Source organism: Petaurus breviceps, unplaced genomic scaffold (genome assembly GCF_028583685.1).
Source record: "Petaurus breviceps papuanus isolate PSGF00001 unplaced genomic scaffold, PetGlider_PUasm1.0 90887, whole genome shotgun sequence".
Taxonomy (NCBI): Eukaryota; Metazoa; Chordata; class Mammalia; order Diprotodontia; family Petauridae; genus Petaurus; species Petaurus breviceps.
The window spans coordinates 1,612,404-1,625,587 of NW_027187370.1; the positions used below are offsets into that span (position 1 = coordinate 1,612,404).

The window sequence follows — 13,184 nt, forward strand, 5'->3', positions numbered from 1 at the left end:
GCTTAAGGACTGAGAAAAGGCCACCTAGGAGGTCTTTGTTGACTGTGGAGAGAGTGTTGAGTAGAGCAGAAAGTAGGTTTCAGGACAGATGTCCCCAGATGCGGTTGTTCTAGAGCCTTTGTAGTCCTGGGAGCAGTTTCCCAAGTTCTTGTAAGGAGCTGGGCACAGGGAAAGTGGCCAAATGGCCAGGGTTTGCCTGGTTCTGGTCCCTGAGCTATTTCTGTCTCTGGATCTGGTATTCATCCCTCCCTTTCCCACTGGCTGGCAGAGAGGCCAGTGTGGAAACTCCTTAATCTGAGGACTGAATTCCTTTCCTCCCACCTTGTGTCCATTCCTGTGAGCCCCGTTTGGTCAGCTTGCTTCTCCCTGAGCCCCATGGCCTGAGGCTCCTACAAGTGAGAGCTGGGGGCCCCAGGAGTTCACTCACCAGGCTCTGTGGCTTCAGTTTTTCTTCAATCCACAGATTATCAGAACAACATAAATATTAGTCACTGTAGGTCACTGCAGCCTCCTTCTCCCTTGTCTTCCTCCAGCACTTGACTCCAGAGGCTTCATTCCTCCCCTTACTCCATGATCTCTTCAGCCCTGATGTCCTTTGGGTGCCCCCTTCCTCCCCTCTTTATCCAGTCTTCCTTTGATTTCATTATCTTCCCATTGTGCAACCTGGGGTGCCATTTCGTGATCTCCTCCTTGAGACCTCCTGTCAACACTCAGGAATTTTACCCCTCTGTGGGATTCCTTTTGGGCCAGGAGCCTTTTTTTGGGAGGCTCTCTTCTTCTTGGGTCTCTTCTGTTAGGGAAGGGGGTGTATCTTGACTTAGGGTCTTCCCTGGGACCTTTAAACAGAGTGGGGTTCATCTCACCAGTCAGCCAGGAAGGCAGTCTGGAGAGGCCTCGGGGTTTGAAGAGAGCTTCCCTTGGGGGAAGAGAGTTTTGAGCAAACAGGGTCTTCACCTCTGCCTCTTCCTCCCATTCTCCAGCTGACAGGTCTATGAGCAGTTCTCTCTTAGCCTCTCAGATGCACACAGTCAATATGAGAGACCCTTTGAACCGAGTCCTTGGTAAGTTCCTTCTCTTCCCTAAGCCTGGCCAGTTGGGCATGAGACTCCCTTCCACCTTCCCTTGCCTGGTGGTGGAGACACTGTCCCAGTCTTCCCCTGAGGACCTCCTGTTGTCCCCTGTACCAAATCATCTCTCCTCTCTCCTCTTCCTGTTTTTTCCTTTTAAACTTCTCTTCTGTCCTTGCCCTTCTTGTCACCCTCACCTGATTTCTCCTTTCGTCCTGCTCTCTGCCTCCCCCTTCCCTGTTCTCCTCTTGCCTCTGGAGCTTCCTTTGCACTGTATGCTCCCTCTGCATCTCCAGATATTCCTTCATCCCTTGTTCCTCTGACTCTCTGACTGATCCTCTTGCACCTCTTGTCTCTTCCTGTGCACAGCAAACCTGTTCCTGCTCATCTCCTCCATCTTGGGGGCCAGGACAGCAGGCCCTCACACCCAGTTTGTGCAGTGGTTCATGGAGGAGTGTGTGGACTGCCTGGATCAGGGCAGCCGAGGAAGCATCCTGCAGCTCATGCCTTTCACCACTGTTTAAGTTGTGGGGCCGAGGCCAGGCCTGGAAGTTTGGGGAGAGGGGGAGTGGCGGCTCTGCCTTTTGGTGTTGGGGAGTGAATTTGGGGAGGTGTGGGTAGTGTACCCCCAGCACTCATAGAAGGGATAGGAATTATCTGGGAAGAGACTTTTGTGGAATTTCCAAATCATTCCTTTGACTTCCAGTCTAAGACTTCCTTGAGCCTTTTTTATAATGTTTGCTCCTTGATTTTGTTGTTGTTATTATTCAGTCATGTCCAACTCTTTTTGATACCATGGACCACAGCTGTCCATGGGGTTTTCTTGGCAAAGATACTGGAATGATTTGCCATTTCCTTCTCCAGTGCATCCTTTTGTCAGTCAAACACAGGTTAAGTGACTTGCCCAGTGTCACACAGCTAGTAAGTGTCTGAGGCTGGATTTTGAACTCAGATCTTCCTGACTCCAGACAGGGAGCTCTATTTGCTGAGCCACCAGCTGCCTCCTTGACTATTGGTCAAGGAATAAATTCCTGGAGAGTTTCTCATCATGCCTTAGTTCATTAGACTGTAGATTTAAACCTTTTCCTTACCTCTTTTCTTTCCATTTTTAATAAAAAATTTTTACATATTAGATATTTATTTTCTCTTCCTCCTTTTCTCTCTTCTTCCATTGAGCCCTTATAACAAATGTAGTCAGTCAGGTAAGACAGAATCCTTTATTCTTTTTTTCTAAGTGACAGTCAACCTGCTGAGGTTGAGAAATATTTCTTTATATGCCTTTGGTGTCTACTTTCCACTCCATCTTCATTATAAAGGACATGCTATACTGCTATTTCTTGTGAGGACTGGTGTGTGTCCTTCTGTAGATCTGGCCTGCACTCCTCTAGGGAATCTAGAAGTAACTCAACTCAGTTTTAGAGTCTTAATTGGAGGGAAGAGATAAATGCTACCTGCTCCCTCCCTTAGGCTCCCTCTCTGTCTGGAGCCCAGCTTTCTTATGTGTGAGTGTAACTCCTTCCAGCCCTCTCCCTCGTTAGCATTTCTCAGGAAACCAAACTAAAGTTGATGTCTAGTTTAGTTAGTTTTTTTAGAAGAGGCATTTGGAAGATGGGTTTTTTTTTTTTAACTCTTAGTCCATTATAGCTAGGCACCCTAAAGTTCTTTATAATCCCAAGCTGAGAAATTGTTCTAGCACAGCTTATGTGGGACTCCTTTTCTAGAAACCAGGCAGGGAAAGGAAATTTGGTTTCTGAGGAACTAGAGGATGGGCAGTTGTTAGGCATAGAGAGAGAAAGCTAGCCCTTGTGGCACTTTGTGCCAATGGAACTGCCCTAGGATATGGTGATGACTGGAAGCTGCTTGTCTGACTCGTACAGAATTGAAACAAATGTGGGAATGGGAGGAAGGTTAGTGAGGAGAGTCTGTGTGGAGGTGGTAAGGAGTGTTCAGAACCTAACTTGTCAGATGCTGCCATCTGTAGGCCTCCCCTCCCTTCTGGTTTTAAGGATATCTATTTACTACTCCATTCTGCCTCTCCTACTATGATTGTAATTATAATTAAATCCACAGTTACAACCCAGACAAGCTAATAGAAGCAGCCAGGCTTTGAAGATTCAAATCTAGCAAATCTAGCCCCTTCTCAGTTCAGAGGGGATCAACAGTGGATCTGGGTTAGGCAGGCTGTCTGGGAGTGTTAACAGAAGGGGACCAACCACTGGCCCAGGGAGCACCACCCAGCCCTACCTTCCCTTCTGGTAAAACTAGCTGGGAATCTTCTCAGCAGCTAGATACCAGGAATAAACATAACAGGCCACCACGAATGCCCTGAGCCTAGGACTCCAGGGACCTCCTCTGATCTCCCATAAATACCTTCTACATACCTCAAATTCTTCTTCTTTTTTTTTTTTTTTTTTGCTTTTTGGGGGAAAGGGGGAAAGGCAGGGCAATTGGGGCTAAGTGACTTGCCCAAGGTCACAGGGCTAGGAAGTGTTAAATGTCTGAGGCTGGATTTGAACTCAGGTCCTCCTGACTCCAGGGCCAGTGCTCTATTCACTTCACCACCTAGCTGCCCCCATACCCTAAATTCTTGAAAAGAAAATGACTACATACTGAATTAGTAGGATTTCTGGTACAATTCAACAAACATTTATTAAAATGTCTACAATGTGCTCAGTGCTGGGGATGCAAACACAAAAATGAAAAATAGTGCCTGCCCTCAAGGAGCTTACATTCTCAGCACCTCCTGGCCAAAGCTTCCTTTGTTCTGCAAAGAGTCTTTCCCTTGGGGCAAGGAAAAACCCAATAACAGATTTGGATTGACCCTAGCAAGACTGTCTCCAACCCAGCTGTGGCTAGGCAGGGAGAGTACCAGTATTCACCTAGGGAACATTGCTGTTTAAATATTAAACAACAGAGCATCTCCCACCAGGAGATTGGTCATTTAATGGCAATACTTGGTATTTACCTATTTATCTTCTAGCCCCCAGGATGGCTGGTCAGGATTTCCCCTGCTATGAGCAGGGAGACTGACTGTGACCTAGAATAGGATTGAGGTGGAGGACTCTAGTCCCTTCCACTCTTTAAATATCTTGCTAAGTTTAAATATATAAATATTAAATAGGGGATAAATATGGGATTAACTCAAGACTGGGAAATATGGCGCAGGTCACGATATGCCATGTCCAAGAAGCCCTGCAAATAGTCAAAGATGAGGACGCCCGCTGCTCGACGCTGGAAGGAGGAGCTGAAGGTGGGCAGGGTGCCCTGAGGGGGCATGATCTCTGGAGCCACTTGAAGATCTTCCATCTGTGGGAGAAGGAAGGTGTCAAAGATGGAGTGTGGAGGGGAAGGCAGTAGGTCTGTGTCCAAGGGGCTTTTCAATCACTGCCTTCCATGACTGAACCTCAGCCTTTAGGTGATTGCTGCCTCCTTGACATGTCCCACCCAAACAGCCCTCTGAGACCAGCAGTAGGATGGGTTCATTTTGGACGCTGGACCTATACCTCACCTAAAAAAACCTTCTAAATATGATTTTCTCTAAAGAACAAAAACATCCTTTCATGTCTGTAATATCAGGAAGGCAGAAGGAAGGGTGTTCATTTGACAGATGCGTCATGAAGAATTAGTAGTAAATCTCACCTGTTGCCAGATGTTGGCAGCAAAATCACCAACATCCAGCTGCAGGACGTTCAGAGTCGGAGCCAACTCGGGGGAGATGCCCCCCAGTGCTTTCACAAGACCCCGGTAAAGCTGGAGTCCATAGTGCAGCTGATTCAGGCAGGCTACCTAGGGTTTGGCAATACATTAGGGGAAAGGACCTGGGGCTGGGCTGAACACCCTCCAGGCCCACATTCTCTCCAGGAATTTCTCAAATCCCCACCCCCCCTCCTAACCCACAGCACTGAACATCAGAGTAGAATTAGTGAAATGAAAAGTCAGAATTTTTTTTTTTTGGCCACCCACCCCCACAGAGGAAAGGAAGAATTTATATTCTCCCATACCTTCCATCCCTGGCTCCTGAGATCAGAGAAGAGCTTGGCGATACTTACCAGTTTTAAGTCCTGACTGTAACAGTTTTTCAGAGGTGGCTTGGGGATGCCCAGATACTGGCCAACCAAAATCAGCTCCTCTGGATGGCATAGGCTGTAGTCAGCACACTGGGAAGGCAGGAATCGAATGCTTAGTAGAGCTGAAGGTGGGAGGTCACCCCTGGGCCCTGTGTCTAGTCTCTGCTTCTTAGCTTCTGTCTGACTTTTTCTTAATGGAAGTGGATAGAGAATATTGAATTTGGAGCTAGAGTTCAAATCCTGGCTCTTACTTATAGCATGTGGCAAACTTGAGCAGATTCAGCTTCTCTTAATATCCCACCCTGTAAAATGTGAGCTTGGGCTAGGTGATCTCTAAAGTTCCTTCCAGCTGGAAATTCTATGATCCCAGTACCTCCTCAGTTTCTCTCACTCTCTATGGGATTGTTCTTAATACCCCCATTCATTTGGTTTCCTGGTTTCCTCTATCACCCTTGTCTTCCCTAAGTCCTTTCCTTAGGCATTATCTGGTACTTCCACTTTCACTCCCTGTCTACTCTTGGACCTCTCATTTCCCTACCCCGAGTCCGTTTCTCACCAATCTCTGCTGTAGCCCTTCAATGTCATTCTGGATCTTCCTTACTTGCTCCTGGATTTGTGGAAGGAAGCTTTGGGGTAGGTAGTTAGAGGAGCTCAGGGGAATGGCCAGGAGCTGAGGCCAGAGTGCACTCAGCCAGAATAGCAGCAGATCTGGGGGATTGAGAGGGAAGGGGATTATCAAGAGAGAGACTTTCATTAGAGAAAGTCCCAGGCCTCCCCCAAGACTCCAAGACACATTTTCCATTCCCAACACGAGATCCCTCTAGTATCCCTGATTCTCTCCACTTCCCCCATTGCAGAGTCGATAGTAATCCCACTCTCTCCTCATTCAGGTGCCTTTCCTAACCCTAGGTAGAATGATAGATAGCCCAGGCAGTCCCATCTTAGAGATGAAGGAAGAAGGGCCATTATGCCACCAGACTCACTGGGAAGCTTCATGGGGCTTTGGTCTGGTCGATGGGGCCTGGATAGGATGGGGTCTGGTAGATAGGACCTGTTGGATCAGGAGCTGCAGGCGCTGGACTGTGTCTGGGGCTGGCTGCTTGAAGCCTTTATAAGATGGGTCATTCTGGGAGGAAATTACCTGGTGCTGAAAGTTCTTAGTAATGACTTCCCAGGTTTATGCAAATTAATACCCAAGACAATGCTTTAGGGTGGAGTGGGGAGGGGGGGGGGGAAGGGCAGGGGTCTGGGACACTGAGGTCTCAGTTTGCGAAAACTTTGTGAAATTGTGGAATATCTCATCCTCCTTTGACGTCCTGTCCTCCCTTCCTCACCCCACCCAGACAGCCCAGAGATGCCCTGGGGCTTTTTAAGAGAGCTATGGAATCAGGGGCTTGATGAGAGGGAGGGACCTGGACTAAGAGATGGAGATTGGTGACAGAAATAGAGCCAGAGACTGAATGGAGGCCAATAAAGACAGATGGAAGCTGAGGAGAAAGACCTTTCTGGGTCCCCCTTATCCTGTTATCCCATTCCGGTTTCTCACTGAAGCCTTCTCTTCTAAGTCTCCCAGCCTGGCTGATCTCCTTGGCTGAGAAGGGAAAGAGTAGTTCTTGGCCCCTATGACCATCTCTTGTTCCTCAAGCGTTCCTGGGTCTGGCTGCCTATTCTCCCTGTGGAAATAACTGCATCTCTTGCATCTGAAATTGGGGCACATAGCAGAGACCATAGAGTGCCCTGCTGCCATGTTCTAACTCTATTACCCTTTCCCCCCATCCCCCCTTCCTCTTTGCCAGGCACAGTTCCAATCTTCAGGCTGCTTTGAGCAGGTTATGCCGGGAACTCCCCATAGTACACGCACATCCCCCAACCCATGACTCATTCTCCTAAGCCCCCAAATTCCCCAACCGGCTGAAACCGGATGTCTATCCTGAGTGAAGCAAGAATCACAGTAGCTCCTGACTGAACTGGTCATGTTCTCACTCCCCCTAGCACTCATCATCTTCCTGGAGAATCACAGGGACTGGGTCCCAGGCTTGCCCCTTTCACAGTCTTTTTGGTTAGGAATGTTTCCCCCCAGGAAGGAAGTTGGCAGTGTGTGTGTGCTTTGAAAGAGCAGGGGATGGGGAAAAGCTCTGGCCTTGAAAAGTGATTTGAGAACCGCGTTGCAGAGTACATACTGTCTTCCCCACCATGTGCCCCATGCCCAAGAATAGCCTTGTCCCTCTTTCCTGAGATGAGGCGTGACCCCTTAGAGCAGGGGCCATACCTGGGAGTCTCACTCCACCTGGTGGCCATACCTGGCAGGTATCAAACAAACCTTGAACTTGCTGGTCAGAAGCATTGAGCTCTGGTTCCAACTCCCTAGTCGGTTAGTGGACAAATCATTTCCCTTATTCAAGCCTCTGTTAGTTCATTTGGAATGTTACTAACACACTTTCTACCTCATTAGGTGGCTGAAAGGGAAATGCTTTATAAATTATAGTTCCTTGAGAGCCATCAGTTTGCTCTTATTTTCCCAGCGTTTAACAGTGCCTGGCACATAGTAGGTACTTAAGAAATGAAGGTAACAAGCATTCATTAAGCACCTACTACATGTTCATCCCAAATGTTTTACAAATTATTTTTTTTTGGAGGGGGGAAGGCAGGGCAATTGGGGTTAAGTGACTTGCCCAAGGTCACATGGCTAGTAAATGTCAAGTGTTTGAGGTCAGATTTAACTCAGTTCCTCCTGACTCGGGTCATTTGATCTCCACAACAACCCTGGGAGGTAGGTGCTATTACCACCGGCACCCCCATACTCCACCACGCCCCCATCCCCACCTTTATCCTCAACCTTTATAGTTGAGAAAAATTAGGCAGACAGAGGTTAAGTACTAATAATAGCTAATAGTGCCTACTCTCTGCCAGGCTCCATTCTAAGGGCCTTACAAATATCCTTGTATTTGATCCTCAAAAGCCTGGGACGGAGGTGCTATTATTATTCTCATTTTATCTCGACAGAGTTGGCTAGTGGTGTTATTTTAGAGTTATCCACAGGAAGGGAAGGCCTGTGAGGTCTTTCCAAAATGTTTCCAAGCTAATGTATCAGAAAAAGTAATTAGAATTTTGTTTTCCATCTGTTAAAAAAAAACACAAGTCTGTAGCCCCACAGTGGCTAAAATTTCAATCACAGTTTTTGCAGTGGAAAGGAGAATTGAAGAGATTTGTAAATAAATGAAACCAAATGAGGGCATGTCTGTATAAATGAATTATATAGTTAAGAAAGAACCCCCCCCAAAATTATTCTCATTTTACAGATGAGACAACTGAGGCAGACAGAGGTTAAGTGACTTGCCTAGGGTCACACTGCTAGTAAGAGTCTGAGGCTGGATTTGATCTCAGGACTTCCTGACTCTAGGTCTAACACTATCCACTGTGCCACCTAGCTGCCTATATATGTGTGTGTGTGTGCATATATACATAATACATATATATATATGTATATATGTTTACATATACAGAGAGAATAAGATAGAGAGAGAGACAAAGATGGACAGAGACATAGCGAGAATGAGACAGAGAAGGAGGGAAAGGGAGAGACAGAGAAAGAAGAGAGGAAAGGGGGAGATGAAGCTTTTATTAAGTTTTTACCATGTGTCAGGCACTGTGCTAACCACTGGGGATACAAATACAAGCATGTAAGGAAGTCTCTGCCCTCAAGGAGCTTATATTCTAATGGGGAAAGACAATACTCCTGGAAAGTGGGGTGAGGGGAACGCATGACTTGGAGCAGATAAAGTGACCTGGGCCCCTGAAAGTTAAGGCAAAAATTCACCAATCAGAGCCAAGGGTCCCAAAGGTGGGCCAAGCTTATGGGTAGAAAGGGATGAAGGCAAAGTATTTGCCAAAGATGACTTATTATTGTAAGAGATGATGTATATGGACCCTAGTTTTCAGGAAAGAACTCACTGTTTTGACAAAAACTTCTGGGAAAACTGGAAAACAACATGGCAGAGACCAGGTATAGACCAGCATCTTACACTATTATTATCTTACATGTATACTAATTGTTAACCTTTTAAGTTTGGTTAAAGGAGACAAACTAGTGATATACAGTTATTTCATTTTTATTCCCTTAAAACCAGCGAACTTCTACGAGGAGCCAGACTAAGTGTGACTGACTAAACAAAAAAATGAGAAAGCTTAAATACATTTTAGAACCGTCCCAATTCAGGGTGACTGTCACACAAATTTATTATCTCCATATGTTACTATCCATATCATAAGAAAGGAAGTTTTCTTGACCATAAATACAAATTGACAAGACAATGGACAAAACAGGATCCATTGGAATTTAGGATCTCAGGATGTCTCTGTTTTCCTCCCATATGGAATATGTCCCAAGATAAGGGAAAATCCCACTTCCAGTCTTATCTGGTCTCTAGAATTGCTGACATAGGAAAAGGTATTTTTAAAGCAAAGCAAAGCACTATGCCCAAAGGGATATAAATAAGTGCATACCCTTTGACCCAGCAATACCACTTCTAGGGTTATATCCCAAAGAGATCAGAGAAGTGGGAGGAGGACCCATATGTACAAAAATATTTATAGCAGCTCTTTTTGTGGTGGCAAAGAAATTGGAAATCAAGGGGATGCCCATCAATTGGGGAATGGCTGAACAAGCTGTAGTATATGAATGTTATGGAATAATACTGTGCTATAAGAAATGAGGAGCAGATGGACTTCATAATAACCTGGAGAGACTTATATAAACTGATGCTGAGTGAGAAGAGCAGAACCAGGAGAAATCTGTACACAATCACAGACACAATGTATGTGTGATGACTAACTTCAATAGACTGGGCTCCTCTCAGCAAAATAAGGTTATAAGACAAGTCCAAAAGACTCATAATGGAAAGAGATATCCACATCCAGAGAAAGAAAGACTCTGAATGCAGATCAAAACAAACTACTTGTTGTTTCTTTTTCTTGTTTTGTTTAGTTTCCTCTTTCCCACTGATCATTACATCAGTTATAATCCTTCTTTACAACCCGACTAATGATTAATGTGGAGATATTTGTAGATCTTATATTTGAGTGCATGCTGCCATGTGGGGGGTGGGGGGTGGGGGGAGGAAAAGGGAGAAAATTTGAAACACAAGGGACTGTGGAACTGAATGTTGTAAACTAAAAGTAAATAAACAAATTAATTTAAAAAGTAAAGCAAAGCAGTCTGTTTGATTAATTCAGACTTTGGCCAAAAATATGATATTTAATGATTATCATAAGATAAGGTCAAAATGGGTACACGATTTAGATATAAAAGGTGTGATGCCATAAGTAAATCAGGAGAGCAAGGAATAATTTACCTGACAGATCTATAAAGAAGGAAAAATTTATAACCAAACAAGTTATAAAAGCATTATAGATATAAAATGGATAATTTTGATTATATTAAAAAAGCTTTTACACAAACAAAACAAATACAACTAAGATTAAAAGGTTAGTAGAAAGCTGGGGAAAAAATTTATAGCAAGTGTCTCTCATAAAGGCCTCATTTTTCAAATATATAGAGAACTGAGTCAAGTTTATAAGAATGTCATTCCCCAATTGACAAATGGTCAAAGGATTCAAATGGGCAGTTTTCAGATGAAGAAATCAAAGCTATCTATGGTCATATGATAAAATGGTCTAAATCACTATTGATTATAGAAATACAAATTAAAACAATTTTGAAGTATCATCTAATACATATCAGATTGGCTAATATGACAGAAAAAGAAAATGATAAATGTTGGAGGGGATGTGGGAAAATTGGGACACTAATGTACTAATTGGTGGAGTTGTGAACTGATCCAACCAATTTGGAACTATGCCCAAAGGTCTATAAAACTGCATACCTTTGATTCAGCAATACCACCACTAGGTCTGTAACCCAAAGAGATTTTAAAAGGCGGGGAGTTGGGGGAAACGACCTATTTTACAAAAATATTTATAGCAGCCCTTTTTGTAGTGGCAAAGAATTGGAGATTGAGAGGATTGCCCATCAGTTGGGGAATGACTAAACAAGTTGTGGTATATAATTGCAATGGAATACTATTGTGCTATAAGAAAGGACAAACAGGCTGATTTCAGAAAAAACCTGGAAAGACTTACGTGAACTGATGCAGAGAGAAGTGAACAGAAACAGGAGAACATTGTACATAGTAACAGCAATATTATACAATGATTAACTGTGAATGACTTAACTATTCTGATCAATACAATAATCCAAGACAATTCCAACAGACTCATGATGAAAAATGTTATCCATATCCAAAGAAAGAATTAAGGGAGTTTGAATGCAGATTGAAAAATGCTATTTTTTGCTTTCTTTATTTTATACATGGTTTGTTTTTGGTCTGTGTCTTCTTTTACAACACGACTAATATAGAAATATGTTTTCCGTGATTGTATATATATAATTTATATCAAATTGCTTACTGTCTCAGAGAGGGAGGAGGGAAGGGAAGTAGAGAATTTGGAACTTGAATTTTTTTTAAAAAATGAATGTTAAAAATTGTCTTTAGGGGCAGCCAGGTAGCACAGTGAGTAAGAGCACCAGCTCCAGTGTTGGGATGACCTGAAGATCGAATCCTGGGCTCAGACACTTAGCACCCACCCAGAAACATCTGGCCGTGTAACCTTGAGCAAGTTACTTAACCCCAATTGCTTAGGGGCGGCCAGGTGGCTCAGTGAGTAAGCGCACCGGCTCCAGTGTCGGGATGACCTGGATCAAATCCGGGCTCAGATACTCAGCACCACACCCAGAAATAACTGGCCGTGTAACCTTGAGCAAGTTACTTAACCCCGATTGCTTTAAAAAAAAAAAATTGTCTTTACATGGAATTGGGGGGAAAAATAAAATATTTAAAGAGGAAAAAAAAGAAATTATGCATATGAAGAATCCTGAGAAACTTGGCAAGATTCCTAACAACTGAGACAGAACAATATTATCAGAGGCAGAACCATGTCCAGGTTGACCACAATACCACGAAGGAGAAAAGCACCAAGAGACTTTAGGCTTATGGTTAATGCGGTGAGCGCTTGAGAAGACTGACTGCCAAGTGCTCCTCCCACCTTTTGGCAGAGAGGTGGTAGATTAGAAAAGCCAAATGAGAATACATGTCCAGATATGACCAATGTATGGATTTGTTTTATTTTACTGTGCTTATTTATTAAAAGGGAGGATTCTGTTATAGGCAAGGGAAGCCAGTTGGAAAAGGTAATGAAATTTTTAAAAAGAAGAGAAAAGAAAAAAGAAAGAAAGAACATCTATAAAAGACTTGGCAGGGATGTGCTTGAGCCAGCTTGTGCTCTAGAGTTATCAATTGTTAAATTTTCAGTGTGAGCATTTGCCCTTCAGAAATAGATTAGGGTTTGAGTTGTTTGTCTTGTTGATTGTCTAGACTTAAGAAAGTGATGGAGAAAATATTAGAGATACAGATTAAATTTAAATTTAGTAAGCTGTGCATACACCCACCAAGAGCTGGTTGTTAAAAATTTGCCAGCAAACCCCCACCGGTGGCTCAAGATTCTCCAAGTCACTCTGGGCTCAAGTGGATCTGATCCCAGAGGCTAGACTCCCTGAAGGGTTAGTTTCTCTCCTTGGCTCTTGCCCCAACCCCATTTTATTCTGGGGAGATCTCCAGAATAAGACTTAGGTTTGGTTCATGTCTAAGTTTTCCACAATGTAGGTAGCAGGAATTCTTACACAGGCATTTAATAGATGGGACAGCCTTTTTTTTTAGCCACCACAGAAAATGAACAGAATTTGCAGAAGCCTATGGACAAATACAAAACTATAAACTATCAGGCCAGAAGGCAAAGACAATCTGGGGTTGCTCCATGGCATTCCCCATTCACCTTGAATTTGTACTGCCCAAGCAATACCAGGGAGAGTTAGCAAGATCCAGATGTCCCATGTATAGCTTTAGTCCTTCAGCTGAAAGGTCAGCTTCTATTGGCCTTTTATTCTCTTCCTTATCCAAGCAGCACGTTATTATGGGAATTCACCTTAGAGGATGCT

At 44.0% G+C, this 13,184-nt stretch overlaps 2 protein-coding genes across 2 annotated transcripts in view; one reads left to right on the plus strand and one right to left on the minus strand.

Annotated features, from left to right (window-relative positions):
- Window positions 1–1,606, plus strand: part of MED24 (mediator complex subunit 24) — a 61,649-nt gene extending 60,043 nt beyond the window's left edge. Inside the window, exons 26-27 of the mRNA XM_069074238.1 lie at window positions 981–1,061; window positions 1,437–1,606. Coding sequence (XP_068930339.1) covers window positions 981–1,061; window positions 1,437–1,591 — 236 coding nt within the window. The 3' untranslated portion in view covers window positions 1,592–1,606. The remainder of the gene's footprint in view (window positions 1–980; window positions 1,062–1,436) is intronic.
- Window positions 1,607–3,504: 1,898 nt separating this feature from the next.
- Window positions 3,505–5,916, minus strand: CSF3 (colony stimulating factor 3). The gene is made up of 4 exons (XM_069074186.1): window positions 5,689–5,916; window positions 5,117–5,231; window positions 4,707–4,853; window positions 3,505–4,373 (listed from the first exon to the last, which is right to left on the minus strand). The coding sequence occupies exons 1-4, from the start codon at window positions 5,886–5,888 to the stop codon at window positions 4,209–4,211; spliced, it is 627 nt and encodes a 208-aa protein (XP_068930287.1). The 5' UTR covers window positions 5,889–5,916; the 3' UTR covers window positions 3,505–4,208.
- Between the last annotated feature and the right edge of the window lie 7,268 nt (window positions 5,917–13,184).